The 19,925-nt window shown below is 42.4% G+C and overlaps 1 protein-coding gene across 6 annotated transcripts; it reads right to left on the minus strand.

Moving 5' to 3' along the window:
- Positions 1-30: 30 nt before the first annotated feature.
- Positions 31-18,176, minus strand: eps8l2 (EPS8 like 2). Of its 6 annotated transcripts, none has more exons than XM_035641439.2 (21): positions 17,993-18,166; positions 14,425-14,475; positions 13,935-13,981; positions 9,152-9,216; positions 8,073-8,234; positions 7,772-7,921; positions 6,908-6,987; positions 6,647-6,756; positions 6,455-6,525; positions 6,224-6,350; positions 5,165-5,253; positions 4,998-5,072; positions 3,953-4,101; positions 3,693-3,861; positions 3,568-3,602; positions 3,384-3,489; positions 3,073-3,192; positions 2,228-2,303; positions 1,937-2,108; positions 1,392-1,524; positions 31-985 (listed from the first exon to the last, which is right to left on the minus strand). In XM_035641439.2, exons 2-21 carry the CDS (start codon positions 14,457-14,459, stop codon positions 908-910), a joined length of 2,049 nt encoding a protein of 682 aa, XP_035497332.1. In that variant the 5' UTR covers positions 14,460-14,475; positions 17,993-18,166; the 3' UTR covers positions 31-907. The 6 variants fall into 6 exon arrangements, with proteins under 6 accessions (XP_035497332.1, XP_035497331.1, XP_035497330.1 ...); XM_035641438.2 differs by having other exon boundaries at positions 17,847-18,166; XM_035641437.2 differs by having other exon boundaries at positions 17,857-18,165.
- Positions 18,177-19,925: the final 1,749 nt, after the last annotated feature.

The raw sequence follows: 19,925 nt of genomic DNA on the forward strand, positions 1-19,925 counted from the left end.
TTCAAATAACCCACAAATGATGCACCAAAATGGGATATCAAATATTTACCAGGTTTATTTTTAATGTCTTTTGCAAACAGTGTCCCAAAGTATTTACAACCCCCTTGAATCTTTACTTAATTAAAACCAGAGCAACATACTCTTTTGTCTGTACGCCTTCATTTTCCTGTCAGAGTAGTTTACGCTGCAAAATACCATGATGCAAAAAAAACGTATTGATGACAGTGTTTCATTATTACTGACTGACTTCATGCCTGATTTTTGAGTTTCTCTGGTGCAAACGAGATTATGCCAGATTATAAACATCAAGATTGTTGACATTAATAATGACTGCTGGTTTTCAGTTACCAACCAGGATGGGGACAGTGTTGCTGGTATCCACCAGAACTATATAGTCTATGGTTTATTATTTTCTATCGCTGTAAACAGTTATTTGAATGAAATTGGCTATATATCAGAAGATGTGTCACACATTCTGGCACAATTTTAGAAATGCAATAGCTAAGATCTACTCATTTACCATGTCATTCAGTTAACAGTTGCAATGCAATGAGCATAAACATCAACTACACTGCTTGTACAAATATGTACGTTACATACACATTGTGCATAAACATGCGCACGTATACACTTGCACACCCACACACCAAACTGTACATCATTTTTTAAACATCTTTAAAGGCAAAATCCAATGAGACAATAAAGACAAAAGCAACATAATTAGATAAAACAATTGAATACATACACATTGCTAGATACAAAATAAATATACAATCAAAATTTATACAACATTTCAGAATGTTCTACCGTAGGTCATAATTAACAGCAGGTGGATTTAGCAAGATGCTGCATTTAGAAAGTTGTGAGGGAGAAGAAGCTTCTGGATGGACCATGCTGGTCGACAGGCTCAGTCTGCGCTGCCAGAGTCCATCCTCTTCTGTACCCGCTTCATGATCTCTTGAAGCTCCGAGTCTCCACTGCTCTTCTGTGAAGGGAACCCAAGAACATATACCGTGTATGTGTTTATTAAATTTCCCTGTTCATTTTAGAAATGCTGATCAAGGGTTCTCCTGTTACAAAGTGTAGAATACGGAGAAAAAAATATGTCAATTACTGTTTAGTCATAATGAATTTGCAAAAGTAATAGCAAGGGACAAAAAGATGACCCAAAGAGTTAAACTGATGAATAATTGTTCCTCTTCAGCTCTGATTCTTGAACTGATTCCTGTGTGTATCCACCCACTTTTTGGACGACACCTGTATTAATCATAGAGTGACTCTCAAACAGTCTGACAGCTGAGTGTATTTGTGGGTCAGATTTTTTCATCTAAAATGAATGACAAAGGTGCGTAAGACGTTTGCATGCAGGCCCAGACGGGCGTGTCACCAACCTCTAGCTGCTCTTTCTGCACAGTGGCTTGACAGTAGACACGACCACCTTCGTCTCCACACACCGCCTTTAGCTCATCTTTGTTGAGGGAAAACAGTTGGGCTCCAGTCAGGATCCCCAAACATTCAACCGTCCTGCAGATGAGACAATCAGACAATTCATTGACAAATGATTATAGATTCACTTATACCATTCCTTAATTTTACACTCCAGTGTTTCCACACTGATGTTGCTGAAGCACAGAAAGTTGTCGCTGTACTTTGAATAGAAGCTCAGGTATAGTAAATCCCATTTACTGGATCCTTTCCAGGAACCTGATACTGTGCATGCTGACTCTCTGGCTCTGGCTTACTGGGACTTTTAATGGAAGTGAATTAATGACACCTGCTCTTCCCCGCCCATAGCATTTGAATAACAGGACTATGACAAGTCAGACACCAGCAAAAGAAAAACTAACAATATTTGGCAAATCTGAATACAACCACTTAGATGGAACAAGTTGCGTTTTTTTGATTTGTTGGACCTTGAGTGTCACGGCTGACTTACGGTTTTGAGAATCCTTTTGCGCTGAGCCATGCGGTCACCTGCTCTGGGTCTGACTCAAAGGTGAACGGTACACTACTACTGGATGATCGTTCAACACGGAACTTCCTGGGGGCCGGCTGGCTTTTGTTTGCTGTGATCATCTTCAATAACTCATTGTTGACTTCATCCATCACTGCGAACAGAAACAGGGATGGTAGCAGACGTCAGAACAAGAACAACTACTTATAATATCTGCTTAAAATAAAAATCTGTAGTTGCTAAATTAGACTTTGCTTTATTGTATTCACTCACTTTTGTCTTTGGGTACACCCTTGTTGAAACTGTCTCGATGGCTCAAAGAACCAGGAGGTGACGTCCTGTAATCCTGCTGCGCGCGTGCACGCACACAGACAGACACAAAAACAACAAAGTTCATGAGAAGCCGCAGCTGGTATTATTCCAAAGACAGGTGTGTCTTTCATCTTGTTCTGGCTGATACATTTTTGCCAAGGAGCCAAAAGCAAAATGTGTGTGTGAAAGAATTTCACACCAGGAAGAGTAACTGCATGCAGTACTTGCTGCAGGGCGTTTGTGAACCCGCATACAGCATAAATGCGTGCAGTGTGCATCTCCTCGAAATCAGGTTTTTGCATGAGGGTGGGAACATATTGCTGCAGTGTCACAACAAGCAGACAGTTTTTACACAAAGCCACACTGATCTAGGACCAGAGTTCAGATGATACAACTGTACAGTGATAACAATTTTGTAATTAAATACAAATATGTGTGTATATTGTAAAAGGTTACTTATTTATCTAGGTTATTCTTTTGATTGCTTATTTATCTCTTTATCATGAACCTATACGCTATAGCAAATGTGTTATCAGCCCTAATCATCTTTTGGACTTTTTAACCTGGAAGCTGTAATTCCCAATTTGCAAAACAAGTTTACCGAAAGCTGTAATAAGGAAACGTTGACCTGTCTCATTACCTCATACTTATAGGTAGTGATTGCCTACATTTCCCAGAATTCAATCCTGACAACATGCTGCTCAGATAAGGATTATAAGTGTAGGTGAAGTGAGGGAAAGTGATACCGACAAATATGATGTGTAATGTTAATACACTGCAGATGAACAACATGCACAGCAGGTCACCTGGCTGTAGTTGCCCTCTGGCTCCTCTATTTTCACAACATCCAGGATGTTGAACGGGACGAAGCCGGCCTGGCCGCTGCGATTACGTAGTTTCCACCACTGTTTGTCATCCTCTATCACCTGTGAGAGACATTTTGTCTTGTGTCGTGATTTCAGTGGAATTGAATTGCCTTTCAGTGACCGCACTTTGCTTCAGACACAGTCACATACAGCAAAGCTAACTTGTAAAACGTTCATCTCAACTTTCATCACCCCCACTATATGGTTGATATATATATATATGACGGTCAAGACAATAGTTTGGTTAGTACCTCTAGAATTTCATCCTGCAGCACCGACAGCTCGTTGGCATTCCGCGCTACAAAGTGGTAGCGAATTTTGGCATATTTGCGGGTGGTGGTCTTCCCATTGTAAGACCTGTTAAGACACAATTTAGCACAGTTAGACATGTTTTGCTTATCACGAAGTCAAGAGACTTCAGACTTCAGTGCTCACCCATTTGATGAGCCTGACGAATGAGTTCCATAAAACTGAAAAAAAGAAACAGATTTGTAACGGTTAGGATCTGTGATGATCAGTGCATTTACAGACTGTGGCCATTGAATATATATATCTCTTACATCCTCTGCGGAGTGTTTCCTGTAGTTAGGGCTGGTGGGGGACCCAAGTGGCCCTGTGGGTCCCTCTGTTTCCCATGGGGCCGTCCTGAAGTGCTCTGCCGGCGGCTCCCAGCTGTTGCGGAACTTTGGGTAATAAACAGGAGCACACTGATCCCTGGGCCACTCTGCTCTGTAGGAGCAGGAGGAGTAAAAGGAGTGTGAAGAGGTGACCTTTAAGCTACCAATCGGTACATAATGAGCCAGCAGTGAGGCACATGTACCTGGGTTTGGTCCAGCCATCCCCCAGCAGCTCAAAGATAGTCATCTCTTTGGGAATGAGGTGTCCTCGCAGGAAGTCAACAGTATCTTTGGAAAGGTGAGGAGAAATGACTGAACGTACCAGTTCAGGACTCCCACAGCTCTGCAGCACCTATGGACCCATTCAAACTCATGTGAAAACAAAGGAGATACTTTGTGCATACAGAAACATTGAGGGTTTTTTGTAAGCCTATTACCTCCAGCTATGTTTTTTAATTTTTTATATTCTATACTGGTGATGCAATGATGCCTGAGTTTGAGTACCAGTAATTTCCCCTTGGTTTTAGTAATATAAAAGTATTTTATTTTGCACAGAGTAAGTTAGTGACTAAGCATCTAATGCTAAATTCAACACTTTGTGTCCACATTGTTGATGACCAATTTGACAATCAAATGCTTCACAAATCCCTTTTGAATACAATAAAATATTAACTTAAGGAATCTAATTTGAACTGTGAATCAGCTAGAAAATTGTAGAATGATGTGGCCAAAGCCGCTCCGTTCGGTGAGGTGAGGACGGGGGAAGGCCATGGAACCGCTTTGAATATCACTGCACCGGCATTATCTCAACCTTATCAAGCCAATCTTCTGTTTCCAGAGGTTACGGAACCATATCAACACAGGGCCCGTCAGTAATCACTGCTCTGTGTTTCTAACCAGCAGTATCGAAGGTGTGGCTGGACACAGCGGCTGGGGAAACCAATGTTATGTAAGTACGGCTGCACCTATGTCAGAGCTGAAAGCCATGTCGCTCCAGTCTGGCGAGTGCATAGCAGTGTGGTGCCATGAAAAACAAAACAAAAACAAAACAATAAGGTATCTCTCTTAGCTATAATTCAAACACAAGGCTGTACCCATTGTGAGTGTTGCCATCAGTGTAGCACTGAGGGCAGCTTATTTATACTGTTGATATTCAGAAAAATCCCTTTGTTTTCAGGATGACGGGATCTTGATCCACACAAAACCTTTTTGACATGAGATAATCTGCGGATGATTTTTGGCTCCTACCAGCTCCAAGGGGCCAAAGAGGAAATGAACCAGCTCAGACGCGCTCGGATTCTGTATGTGTTTCTTCAGTTTGGCCTGCAGGGGGAGCAGAGACAGAGGCACGGTGAGGAGGTGATGTGGAGAGCTGCAGCAATGAATAAGGGAGATTAGGGGCGGTGATATCTCACCAAGAGGTTCAAGGCCAGCTTCAGTTTCTGCAGGCTATCGATGAACTCTGCTTCAGAGGGGGGCTTGGCTCGTAGGGTCAGCATGCCCTCTGTAAACAACCAGACCAACAATGACCACACACAGACTCCTGAGTTACCAGCCTGCCATATATAAATATTATAGACAGCACACAGGTTTTACTTTCTGTCCAAGGTTCAAAGTCATAGCCCTAAATGTGTGATAATTTCATCTTTACAATGGCTTACAGCTTATGTCGCCAAAGGTTATCCACACAATTGTGGTTAGTTATTAAACAGCTCTACACATGACATGTTCACCTTGACGTGAAAGTAAAAGCCCAAGAAAGAATGTGCCACGGCGGTTTCTGAACCTGCGACCCAGAAGGTCCCAAAGTTCTCATGACCCCAAGTTCACACTCACTGCACATGTGTTTTCTCCCGACCAGTGAAAATGTATACAGAACGCTAGAGATCATTTTCGAGAGTTGCTTGTTGTTTGTTACATGTACAGTATGTCTCACTGGACGGGGAATTGAGGTGTGGTAACACAGCATCACACCACTGCCAACACTGGGATGTAAAAGCATTACTCAGCCACAGTCATATTATTAGTTTTCAAGGCAATAATTAGGGGACACAAATTTCAGTCCATGAATAAGTCAAGAATACCCCTTCTGTCAATTCCTGTAAGGATTAAAATAGTTTTGACTCATCTGTAACTGCGTATCTGCATCCCATGCCGCCTGCCTCCATGCAAAATTTTACTTATCTTCTTTTATGTTTTTCAGGCAATTTTGTAATTCATACAGACTCACACTGATGTTACAGAAAGTAATAAAAACAGATCAGCATTTTATGGGAGGGAAGAACAACATCAGTACTGACAACTGAGTGGTGAGTATTGTATTACTTAACAGAACCTCACACCAGCCTCTACTATCACACACACATGGCTTGATGTCCCGGGACACAGAGAGACACAAACATGACAACGTGAGCAATATGAATATATTGTCACTGCATTCGTGCCACCACATCAGAGAAGAAAGGAAGACAGACCTGCTGGTCCTTTCTTCTTATTCTTCTTACTCTTGTTGCGATGGTTGAGCTGGGAAAAGGCCTCTGCTGCCTTTTGCAGCCGTGCCACAAAGATTTCTATGTCGTCCAGGGCACAGTTCAGGATTTTCTGAGGGAGACGACTGGTTTTAGCATCTAGAGAACAGCATTGTGCGACAGTGAAATGTGCTGTGTATTGTAATGACAGACGTCATCATGGATGAAGGCACGCACCACATCCGTCTCAATGCGCTGGGCCAGTTTTTCGTGTGACTCTGTGTCATTTTGACTGGAGGCTCTTCTGTCTACATTCAAACACAAGAAAAGCTTGTGATAATAAATTTAAAAAGAAAAACATGAATGAATGCAACCACTGAAAGAACATAATTTCTCTGTGCTGTGGATGTACAGTATGTCTATGCTCACCCTGTGTCTTTGGGGCAGCCGCTCGTCCCTTCGGTGCAGATGAGGGGCCCTTTGGGGCCGAGGGGGGGAGAATGGTTTCTCTGTGACGCTTCATTTTCTCCTGATTCACCCTGGAGGATTAGGAGGAGGCATAGAGACCTTCAGCACCCTGACCTCAAGTTGGCTAATTCTAGTCACAGGTCACTGTCATGTCCTTCAGTGTGTATTCAATTGGAATGATATATTTATGTGTGTGTGTATCTGTAGCATCAATGTTCTCACTTCAGAGTCTGAAGCCTCATTTTCCTTCCGTGCTTGTTGTCCCCGATGGCACTGTCCACATCTGCATGAACCATCTCCGCCTGGAGAAACACAGGGAGTCAGGCTTCACATGGGCACTGTATGAACAGCTTCACAGACATAGTAAGCAGTTTCCCTCCCTCCCAGGACGCAGAGTGTTGGAAAAGTGCTATTAATAGGATACCCACGGGTTCCTCTCGTGCCCAACTGGGCTTGCACAGTTTAAAAGTTCCTACACAGGATATGTCTCTTATGCCTGCCTGCATCTGAAAAGTCTCCAGAAGTAGAGGACAGATGCTTCTTTGTGCAATTTAAACCACATATTCTGTTTATGTTCAATGTCATACAATTTTTTTAAAATTGGCATGACTATTTTGAGGACTGGAACGAGGAGGGCAGTGGACAAAAGGAAGGTGTATATCAGATATATATAAATATATGTCTAGTCTACAACGCTATTGTAGCAGTAAATCAAGGATTAATTCATGTTTTTCAATCTTTCAAACTTTAATAATCTATGCTACAAATGCCGCTGCACTCAGACTACACTTTTTCTGTTGTGGTAACCTTGTTATAGATGTTTTATGTGTGTGTAATTTGTCCATTTGTTGGTTTATATTGTGTTGCTTGCTCAAAATATCTCGTAATATCTGAACAAGACAGCACAAAATTGGGAAAAGGATACACACAAAAACAAGGCCTCTAACTGCACTGCAATCTCAGCTGGTGCTCAAACAACAGCCCCTTAGATTTATGAATGACATAAAAGACAAAGCCAACCAATCATGCATGCACAGCAAAGGACGCATACTGAGCCAAGCTTGTGACATCCACACAGAGACTCACCTCCACCTCGTCACAGTGGAAGAAGTGGATGTCGGGATTGTGCTGCTCGTTGTCCTGACACACGAGCAGCAGCACAGAGGGGTAACGTGTCTGATTCAGCACCGTCTGACACATGAGGATGGTGGGGAGAGGAAAGTTCTCCAGCTCCTCCTGCAGAAGAACAACAGGAGATGGGTTAGAGGGAAAGAAGTTGAGGCAGGGAAGGAGACAGAACCGGGCCATCCATTAATAAACACATCCACTTTGTAATGTAGGCTTCCCATTGACTATTTTGCAAGCAATCTGTAATTGTGACGTTTACCTGTGTGTCACAGTCGAGCAGCCTGACCGCCTTGTCGGTGACCTGGAGGAGCATCTCCTGCGTCCATATTTTGTCCTTTGAATCCAGAAGGACCAGTTTCTTTACGGCGTCGTCCACTGTGACAATGGACTCTCTCTTGTCCATAATGAATGTGGAGAGATGCTGTGGAGAAAACATAGTGTTGGTAACATGAGTGGTCCTGGTGTGAACAATGTCTCTATGGAAAGTAGACATTGCCCAAAGAGTTCCTTAAAGTAATAAGTAAGATCTTTTTTCTGATATCAAATCAGCAGTGTAGCTACACAGGCCGATGACAACATGAAAAACATGGTACCTGATAAAACTGTGAGAGGAAACAAAGGTATGCAAAAGATGTTAATGGACTGTAAAGGTGCGTGAGAGAGAACAAGTGGACGTGTGAAGGAATTTGAGGGACCAATAATATTAATTTTTCCAATTGGACACATGGTATAATAACGTGTGAGTTGGACTGTGGACACTGGGCAGCAATGTGAGCCCCAATTTATATGTGGCATAATAATTATGAGTTAACTAACATGGAACACGTCACAACCATGGCTCTGCCAACATGGTACTTATCTGTGATTACCTGCCCATGATAAGAGGCGTTTAGAGAAATCCTATCTGCACCTACGTGGGACATAGTTCAGCACCATCCCTGACCTCTCCAAGCATGTACTTTATAAACTAAAAGTGCTTTGCTTTAACCTTGTATTTTCTCACAAGGCTCTCCAACCTTTTTTAAATTTTAAATCCACTTATCTCCCCAGTCACCAGTCAAGTGAACAGGTACCACATAGCAACAAAATAACATTAATGCAGTGAATAACATGAAAAAAACGATTTCACATTTGCAAAATTATGATACACTGTTTTACTTAAAAGAATTAAAACATTCATATTGTATTTCACTTTAATGAAAGTGTTTTCTAACCTAAATAATAAGTAAAGTGCCTCTCACATCGAGATACTGTAAAATATTGTCAAATAAAAAGGAGTGATTTTCGAATCTATTGCCCCTGTTTCTGTGAGACAGAAACAGGGGAAAAAAATCTTACCTCAACATGATACTGAGATGTCTCGTGCATAATATAATTGGAGTTGGAGTATTTTTTCCTCTGTTCTGTTGAGTGGAAACAAAAATATTAATGGTCAGAAGATGAGAAGCTTCTAAATTCTGCAGTAGTAACACTGACCCAAAGACCACATGTTGAACATTTCAGCACAACGACCAGATAAAATGAAACGCTGATGTGAGAGCTGAGAAGCTCAGCGGGGCAATAAGGATGGAGGTGTTTTTTTATGGTGGTTATGGGCAGTGTTTTTGTCCCACTGGCTGCTACACAACGCCAAAGTAGTATATTTCCACCCCCATAACTTTTGGCATGGGTGGGGTTAATAAGTACCGATAAAACTTTTGAGCATGCAACAACTGCTATCTAATTTTACTTTACTAAAGAAAATAATAATACATGCATTAACATTTAAGGAAAGGCTCACACTTCAATGTGTGTTTGTTGCAGGAGTTTTATTTCCTTAAACTTCAAAATTCAACAAACTTTTCCACACAACTGTATGTACTGTAAAGTAGGTTAACTAAGGTCATTGGATTTAGAAATATGATAGTGTATTTTACAGTCAATTTTATAACAGTGCAGTAAAAAACTACAAGGGTTTCTCTTTGCAAGAAATGAAACAGATGTCACACTGCTCTAATAAAGCTAAAAGGCATTACATTATGTCCAAAAGTGCCCTTCCGCAGGGCATGTGAAATAACAACTGTCCTATCTGGCAAGTTAATTATTAACACCATTAAATCTCCCTCCATACAGGGCACCAGTGTGATACCGTGGGGTTGAAATCAGCAATGCTGCTTCTCAAGAGCACAACTCTCACATCTGTTGCACTGGATTGTTATTCGTCACCTGTAGTCTTCAAGTAGGTAAAACTGCAGTGAAGTCGGCTTGAAACACAACCACAACACGGGTGAAATGACAGGAAACTGAAGGGGCAGGCTGAGAGATATGATTTGTCTACGTCTCCAATCAATCTTACTTTAACATTGATTATTACATAACAAAGTCCACCTCCACGACTCTGTGTGGCTGTGCTTACACGGCAGTACATTGAGATAAATGCTGAATATCTGCATGCTGACATGCTCATAACGACCATATCATCATGCTGATTTTCAACAGGCACATTATTAACCATTGTTCACTAACTTACTCTGCTAAACACAAATCAGAGATGAGACTGACTAATGTCTTAATTCTGCAGATACTTCGTTGCCACCAGATGTAAGTTTAAATCTTAAAATAGGAAGTCAGAGGAACGCCAAAGTCAAATAACAAAAGATGTGATGTCACGCTAAGCCACAAAAAAGGTGTTTATGTTTGAGAACGAATGAAAAAAAGAAGCACAAAGAAACAAGATATCAAAAATCTGATTAAGACTAGCAAAGTTCAAAATACGGGGATGCATTTGAAGATTTTTAATATCCACATCCAGACTCTCCCAGCACCCTTGTTCACCACAGTACGCATGCTGTTGGCTGGGCCCAGCGTGCTCACTCACCTATTTACCAAGTGAATAGTCTGCAGGTAACAATTACGGTTAAATGAGTGCATGTTCCTATAAACTCCACCAGATCTCGTATCAGGTGTCATTCTGTCCCCGACCCAACAGAGTCAACATTTGGACGGCACACGGCTCTGGTTTTCTCAGCATGCATGACATTGAGACACATTTTGCTTTTATGGAGACATAAAAGCACCGATGTTTGTACAGCACTTAATAAAATGTGCGTCAAAGCTCTACAGTACAATCCAACATTTACAGTATTTGATCATCTCTCATTGACGATTCACTGCGATGTAAACTTGCTTCACATGGTGCTTTGGCTGATGCATTTTTCGCAGCACTGAAAAAAAATGTTTTTCCAAAGAGAACACTTAATATCCATTCAATCAGCGTCTCTGTCCAAATGACACAAGCATTTGTCTGTCCTGTTCCTGCCATTTCCTCTCTGCTGATTCCTTCCTGCTTGGTTCCCCGCAGGTGAGACACAAGCGTCAGGTGTCGGTCTGACAGGCGAGCTCGCCCCATGTCTTATTAATGACTGACATTTATGCCAATCAATTCACATCGCTGTGACGGCTTGCAACAAGAGCCACTTAGCAGGCAGATGGGCAGATCCTCAGGGCTCTCCAGAGTCAATGACCAGTGATGAACATGGCTGTTTGTCAGCTTATCAAACCAATACAGGGCTCAGATCAATCAGACTACGCAGGCCACCTCATGACTGATCTTTAAACACAACGAGCCCTGACTCAACTCAAAACCCAAGACAGTAACATTCTTTGATGCAAAGTCATCAAACCGTTTAGATGTTAAACTATTTTTTATTCTAGATGGATTTATAAAGATAATTAAATCCTGTATAGCAACATTGAAAGATGGAATGAGTCAAACCACAGATGACTCAAACAACCGCGATTGTATTGGCACAAGATCAGGACCTCTTTCTTTTTCGCTCTGATTGCAATTCACGCTTCGGGCACGGAAGCATCCTGCTGTGTCCACAAAGATTTGACCATATGTCGCCAGACACTATCACATCACAAACGTCACAGCCTGTTTCAGCACAGAGTTGTCCTCTCAAACTATTGCCCAAAAAAATGAATACAGATTCATATTTTTTTTATTGAGCGCATACTAGACATACTTCCAACGTACAGCCGCTAAATACGCTGCTTCGAAAAAGCCCAGATCAAAAACAAAGAGCAGGAGTTAAACTGCAAGACCGACACAAAAACAAATTATACACATATTCAGAAAGGTTGCAGCTGGAAGACATGGAAGTTCCTGTAACCATTTTGACTCGGTCAACACATTGTTCCTGACCGAGGAATGTGCGTCAACTGCAAACCGTCAAGAAAGTCAAGAAAGTCAAGAAAGCTCTTTAATGGTCTGAATTCCACAGATGACGAGTGTGTTGTGACATCGCACTGCTCTACTCCAGAGCTGGTGATAACAGATCAGGTGGGCGGACTGTGGATCATTTGCATGCCCTGCGTAATGTGAATGATGGAGAGTTTTTGCATAGGGGAGATTGAGCTGCTGTTGTTACTCTACATGTTTATTCAGAAAGGAGTAAGCTGCAGCAGACCCATATCTATCCAAATGTCTGCTGCTGTTAGGGATGGTACATCATTTTGACCACTTCCCTCCTTATCCGGTTCATGGGGACAGGCATGCTGGTGTCATCCTGCGGTGAGAGGGTAGTGGTGACCATCTGCCACACAAGATGACACGAGCCAATGAAGCAGTGCCGTCTCGTCACACGTAGAGCAGGTTATTTCACAGAGATCACAAGGCTGGGTGCATCCCGGGGACATTTGGACGACTTACAGCACAGAAATTCCCAGGGAACGAAGTGCACTGTCAGACACTTCGGGAGCATCTTGCATCTCTGCAATAACATCATCTGTCATTTGAGGCATTTTCAAACATTGCCTGAAAACAGTCAATGCATGAAAACAGGTAGTCTTACACCTCTGTGCAGGTTTCTATCTGGGCCTGTGACATGCTGTACAATGTCCCTCTGTGTTGGCAGTTTGGAAGGAGGCGCTGGCCGGAGCCAGTGAGCTAATGTCTGAGGCAGCTGGGCAGCAGCAAAAGTGAGAGAGCAGCAGAGTCCGCCTCTTTCCACATTTCAATGTGTCCTTTATTCACCTGCAAGACATGGGCATCCCCGCCCTGTTCCAGCCACACATTAAAAACAGGCACACCCTGCACTCCCAGCTAATGTGACATAGCAGGGTTTAGTCACAGAAACACGCCCTGACACAAGTATGCAACTGCTAAAGTAAAATGTCAAATCATATCATAACTGTATTACTAAGTTTCCACCACAGTCATATTAGATCAGTGATGCAGCCTCACAGTATGGATGTTAATGGGTCACTTTGATAACATGAGCACATTGATTCAATTCAAAATATGCAAGTCAGTCCTTAGGACTCCTGATACATGCATTGTAGGCCTAGCACGCAGCTTTGAACTCATGCTCCCTCTAGGAACCCAGCCTCCTTCCCATGGCCCTGAATGTTGAACAGAGGTGTCGGCAGGCTGAGCACGACGGGGCCCCTGCAGCCGAACCTTGGCCCCCCCTTATCTGTGTTTGTGTTCAGGGGAGAGGATTGTGATAGTCCAGCGAGGCCGTGTGGCCACAGCAACATGCTGCAGGCTGAGCGCTGGAGTTACGGACAAAGTCTTTTTCATTGAAAATGGAATATTGCAAAGGTATTGAAGGATATTAGAAAGGGATTATACATTATGCTTTACTATGCTTTACTCCATTTGAGTTTCCTTCCTGCTGAAGATGTAACATTTTTAAAATGAGTCCAAATATATTTTTACATTTAAAAACGCCAGGTACTAAAAAGTAAGGTAAAGAAATACAACAACTCTGCAGTGTATAGTTTAGCAAACATGAACAGGACAGTGTATGTGGGATCAGCTCAAAATGAACCACAGTGTCCAACTACAGTGGAACAAGTCACCAAGTATAACATTTTGGCTAATTTCCAACTTTTTCTGGAAAACAACTGAATAAGCTACATCATACACCATAAATACTATGCAAATGTTCATTGAATTATCCCCTGACAAGTAAAAGAGTGTAAAATCTCCTTAATTATAAACTGTAAGCCATAAAAAGTCTGTGGTGACTCATGCTTAAGAAATAAGGGCATGTTAAGTGTCGGGCAAACATCAAATAATCCTGCATGACAAAACCAGTCCAACTCCTCTACGCACTTCCATGCAGTCACTTACCGTAGAGGGCCTTGGCGCTGATTTTGCTGTCCGATCTGGCCACTCCACTGCAATAACAAGAGGAGGAGACAGGGTTACGCTGTGCACCTTTCATTTTCTCCCCTGCACCTCTGGATGTCACTGTCACAAACCCCTCGGAATGTCCCACACTGTCACACAGATATACGCAGAGAACCGACTGGCCGGCACTGGAGGAGATTAGCCTGAGCTACTGAGCATATGGACCAGCCAGGGTCAGGGAGAGAGAGGGGGAGAGTGGAGAACGAAGAGAAAGAGGGGGGGGGGGGATGGAGCCAGGAACCCAGGCAAGGCAAACAATTCTCAACAGAGCCGCTCTGTGCCCAACGTCCCTGACCAACACCACCTTCCACATACTGGATTAGTGATTTTCTCTGGCGACTGTGTGACAGAAAATCAGTATGATGTTATTAGCTAACACACAGAAAGGTAAATGTGCGGGGGGGAAGCAGGACATGTGCGCGGCACTCACTTGGCTTGCCTCGACTCAGGTACCGGGACACTCATGATTTAAGGCATCCACCTGAAGAAGAAAGGGAAAAGAAAGATGAGAATCGGAGAAGTAAAGAAAGTGAGACAGTGAGAGGGAAGTGTCTGGTTGAGGGGGTCAAACGTTTTCCACCCAGACCTAAAAGAAACAACTCATTTTTCTCTCTCATTCCAATTAGATGAGCTGTAAAACACAGACCACGGTGTATACATGTAAAAGGCTATAGACACCTTACGAAGGCTGTACATATATACAGTGGAGTGTGGAGGTGCAATCCACTAAACAGCCCGTGGAGAGCCAGGTGTCGGGCCTGTACTACTGGGAGTCAGGGGGCTGTTCTGGGACAATGGAAGACAGCAGGCTGATATACACGGTGTAATTAGACCCGATATGTTGAGGACTATGTCTGAATAGCTGCAATTATTTCATTTGGTTAGGTTTTACGTCCAGCCGAGCGACCTATTTATTTGATAACTATTCTATAATTACGAACGTAAACGTAAAACTATCAATCTTAGAGATTAGTGAAAGCAGGAGATGAGGGAACAAAACTCTCCCACACCTTCTGCTCTGATCCTGGAGACTCTGACTTGTCTGTCAAGGCATGCACTGACAAGGTTAGGTAATATATCACGCCTAGAACACACACAGTGACAGAGCACAGGCAGCGTCTGTATAACCTCTTACTGTGGACTTTAACTAGATGTTACCCAACAGAGTGGGCTCTGTTTGGTTTTAATCATTTCATGGATTTTATCATATATACAAATAAAATCACTGTTGCTAAACTGAGTAGTATTTGACTCTGGATACAACAATTACCTTCTACATGGGACATTTAGACTCCAAGGAGCCATGTTTCGCTTTTAGAAACCGGTTCAGTCGGTATTATTAATTGGTGGCAAGAGGTTAGGATCCTGTGTCTCCAGCAGGCATTTTCAATGTTCACCAGGACCAGTCCAATCTGTGAGATACTGGCCCCGTGTCACTTTACAGCACCGGGCGCGCATCCCACAGTAGTTACTGTACGGACATTGCAGCATCCCTTTCCAACCAAACCCTCACACATCCCCGCTTCCTCGTCCATAAAACTGTTTTTGCATAACAAGCTGCCGCGAGCTACACATGAACAGAGTAAATACTGTGTGTGACAGTTACGGGTTGCAGGTACAGTCACTCAAGCTTATCTCGCAGCAGATCGCACACATAATCGCTCTCAACAGATAATCCTCCTCAGGTCTTCTGAAACATACTGAGGGCGAACCTGGGCCTCAGTTAAAGTGCGATCAAGTATGATTTTATCCGAATAGGGACACATTTAAATGCCCACTGGTTGAAGACTATACAGCAACAAAAACTTAGTCGAATTTACATTAGTAAATCAAGTCAGCACATGAGATAGACTTCCTCTTTCTGCCCTTATCTCTCTGGTCATCTTCTCTCTGCGCAATTGTTCCTGGCACTGGCCCGCCGCCAGGTTTCACGACGGAGGTGAAGGACAGACGGGGTGTCATGTGTTGTGGACCACATGGCAGGAGGCCCTCTGCACACCTCTCCTCCACTCGACCTTAGGTGCTTATTGTTCAATAACAACCATCCCTTATTCAGAGGTAATTGCGGGATATTAGAAAACAATAATTATGCACAGTAGCGTGTGCAGGATGCTTGGCTTGCTTTTAAAATTACTGATAAGATCTGCCAGTTTTGATTATCATATCTAATTGAATGAATTCATGCAAGTGTTGTCTAAATTCAAGCTGCTTCTGGTACAGTGAATAATTCCAGTCGAAGTCAAGCACTGTCCAACTACATACAGTCTTGTATTTTAAGTTTGTGCTATCAGTCATGTGCTCTGTGTTGTTTCTTTTTTCATACCTTGAATCTAATTTTGGACTGAAACTTGTCAAACTGCCATCTAACATTCTTATAGTTTGAAAAACAAAAAGAACAAACAAAAAGTCCTGGAATCCTTATAAACTCAGGTGACCTTTAGATCTCTTAACACTGACCTACATTTTTATATCACACCATAATGCCTGTGTGATAAACTTTTTATCAGGTTAATAATTACTGAAACCCTAACCAGTAAACATAACAGGATTCTGCAGTTTTCATAATGTGTTGTTTGGCAAGATAAAATCTATCTCGTGCATTATCACGTGAAAGTGTCTCGACGCACGAGAGACAATAACACCAACGTGATCGTACTGTGTCGTTGTAAACAGAAACACCAAAAAGGGAACATTGTAGTTTGAAAGTCTGAGAAACAGAACACGATAAATTCTTGACCAACTTTGAAAACGGACTTCAGTTGGTAAAACACCAGTCAATTACACTTGTTCATCTTAAAGTTAACAAGTTAAGAAGTTGACAAGAGATGTTGCAATGCTTTATGTTTATCCGACCTACACATAAAGCATAGCAACAGTTCTAACAGAAGGGATATCTATAGTAACATGTCTACAGCACACGCCCCATAACACACCTGCAGCCTTAACAAAGGGTTTAGGAAAACAGGGATATATGATGAGCACATAAATCACTACTGACAAAGCCATTAATGGTGAAATAATCTCAGCATTTACAGTATAGGCTCACTTGCAACTTCTTGTATGAGGATTTGTTTTTTTGTTTTTGTTTTTTTCAATGTGTTTTTTCCTGACTTTAACTTGAATATGACATTGCACTTAACACAGACTGTGAACATGAGGTCACACCAGTTGAATAACAACATCAACACTCTTCCTACTCCCTTCCTACTTACGCTGATGAGCAACGAGCACTTTGTTCCATGCTCCACTTGTAAGCATTTGTAAGAGACAACGCTTATCAGATTTGATGTATTTGGAGACATTCAGCTGCCTGTCTGAGTCGGACGTTATGTCTTTCTGGGAGCAGGCGATGAGGTTACAGGTTTATTGTGGGCACTCAGGTACAGTGTGGAGGCCGCACACTTGTCTGAATCAGGCCATGGAGTTGCGGCACAAAGACAAATCAGCTCAGATTTCACAGACACGATGCCTGTTTGTTCACATAACATTCGTTTGACCCCTCCTCCCCGCACACTGACAGCAACAATGTCGACTAAAAGACTGTGAATCAATCGGCAGTGGTTCAGTCTTTAGTGGTGAGGGGTTTTCTGTTGGAACCAAATGGAAGACAGGTCTTACATGTTTGAGTGACATCAGATGTTGCTAATTGACCCAGATGAAAACTCACGCAGACACAGAGGCCCTGCAAACTCCACTCCTTAATACACACACACACACACACACACACACACACACACGTGCTCTGAAAAAAATTGGAAAGTTGAACAGCAACCAGGTAAAAAGAGAGAAAGAAAGAAAGAAAGAGAGAAAGAAAGAAGGAAAGAAAGAGAGAAAGAAAGAAGTAACTCTCACATGAACTCACTGTGGTGTTGTCCGGACAGGATACTCAGTGTGACTACTCAGGGGAGTCGGCGCCTGCAGCATCAGGCTGACATCACAGCCTGCAGCCGATCAACGAATAAATTCCTCAGGAGTTTATCGATCGTGTGTGAACCCACCTGGTGTCAGGTACACAGCCGTTGGATTGCAACACTGTAAAGCAGCCCACAGACTAGTTGGCGTCCCAACACAGAGTGCAGACGTTTGCAGCCCGGTTCTCAGAGGAGGCGACGCCGCAGCAGGTGAGTGATAGGTGAGTCTGCAGGTAACTCAACCTGAGAGGGGCGGAGCTCCCCGGACACCTCACCTGAGGGTGGGCTGCACCGGTGCACTACAGTGTCCGCCCTGCGGTGCACAGAGCATCCACAACACAAACACAAGCAGTCAGCGTGCTTCTTTCTTCTCGTACTACCGTGCGAGCAGAAGGATTTCAGTCTGAAGACGTTGGTAGGTGTTTGGTATTTTGTCAGGAAAAGAAAGAAAATGAAAGAATGAACAGAACACTTGCACAAATGATTGTTTTCTTTCTATAATCATCGTCATCGAGCCTCTGACTCACAACCCCAGGTGACATTACCAACGTTTGGGCTCACAATGACATAAATATTTCAAAAATGCTGATGAGCATGATTTACACATTGACTAATTCATAGACCTACTTTACGTGTTATTTCACTTTGTGCAGCAAAGACGCGACCGGTCTCAACTAGTTGGATTGAATGAAAGAGGAGCAGCAGCGTGGAACACTGCCCAGGTTTCAGTGTCAGTGACCACTCTTTGTCCAGCTGTAGACTGTCCTGGCAGGAAGAAGAAAATCCATAAAACAATACTGTCACACTCCTTTGTGTAATTATACTGTATAAACAACCACTAGAACAATCATGTTTCAACAAAAATCAAAAAATATACTATTACATCATAATGTATGTTTGCTCAGACAACATGGTCGATCTGCAGAGAATGAAAAGCACAGAGTGTCCGCGTGCTCAGCTGTTGCTGAAGCACAGGCACTCTGAAATGTGATTTGTTTTGAAACTGGTCACTTTGGAAACCTTATCATTGGGTTTGATCATTAACCAAAAGCTGTCAGTGCTGAGAAATCATCCATTTTCAACAATGTGGGGCAGTATAAATGAAGAGCTTAGACTCATTGCTGATCTGACATCAAGTTCAAGGAGCCAAACTAAAACTTTACCTCTTCGTGTTTATAGATGCCATTTTGGTCCAGTAGTTGGAATTTGTATTATTGCGGTATGTTAATACAGGACTACTGGAAGGTGACATGCCCCTATACACACACACACACATGTAACCAGACTCCACTTTACTTGGGTTATTGAAGTATAGGTATCTAGAAAAGAAACACAAAGAAAATCTATCTCTTTGACAATGGATGTCAATTCCCCAAAGTAAAACAAAAATGTACTAAAACTATTGAAGTCACTATTAACTTTATCAGAAACAATTGTGCCCTCTGCTGGAGGAAAAGTGAACAGACGTGTGGTAAGTTTGATATAAATGATCAACTGTAAATGACTATAGATTTTATCTTTAACACTTACTTCACTTAAAGCTTCACCCACATTGATTCATGGATTCATTTCAGCCCCTTGGATACACATTATCCACCTAAGAGGAGATTGTCAGATCCTTGAATCTATGTCGGGAGGAGAATTGTGAGGTGATGTGAAGGTATACAGTATCAACTGAATGAATGATACACATATCAATAATTCAAACAAGTCCTAAAGGGAACCAGGGCTTATTTCATTCATTAAACAAACACGTGAAATAATTGGCCAGTCTCTTCATATGACAATGATGTTAACTATGTCTGACACTACTACAAGATGCTCAATCAGGACACATTTAAAAGCTTTGAACCTTTGAATTAATTTGTTCTTCTATGCAAGCTAAGGTCGTTCATGACTGGTCATTCATGTTTTTTCTTTCTTCATTTTGATTTACTTTCTGTAACTTCTTCCTCTTTGATAATGTTCTTATCTAGTAGTTGTCTAGTTTGACATGGCTCAGATTAGGCTCAGTTCAATA

The sequence above is a fragment of the Scophthalmus maximus genome, chromosome 7 (genome assembly GCF_022379125.1).
Source record: "Scophthalmus maximus strain ysfricsl-2021 chromosome 7, ASM2237912v1, whole genome shotgun sequence".
Taxonomy (NCBI): domain Eukaryota; kingdom Metazoa; phylum Chordata; class Actinopteri; order Pleuronectiformes; family Scophthalmidae; genus Scophthalmus; species Scophthalmus maximus.

Bases quoted from the DNA above. Each gene is read 5' to 3' on its own strand.
- eps8l2 (XM_035641435.2), bottom strand. From the start codon at position 17,918: ATGCTGCAGGCGCCGACTCCCCTGAGTAGTCACACTGAGTATCCTGTC. The intron at 8,235-9,151 runs GTAAGATTTTTT...TTTTCTCCACAG, and splicing joins CATCTCAGTATCATGTTGAG to CATCTCTCCACATTCATTAT. The intron at 986-1,391 runs GTTGGTGACACG...TTCCCTTCACAG, and splicing joins TGCAGAAAGAGCAGCTAGAG to AAGAGCAGTGGAGACTCGGA.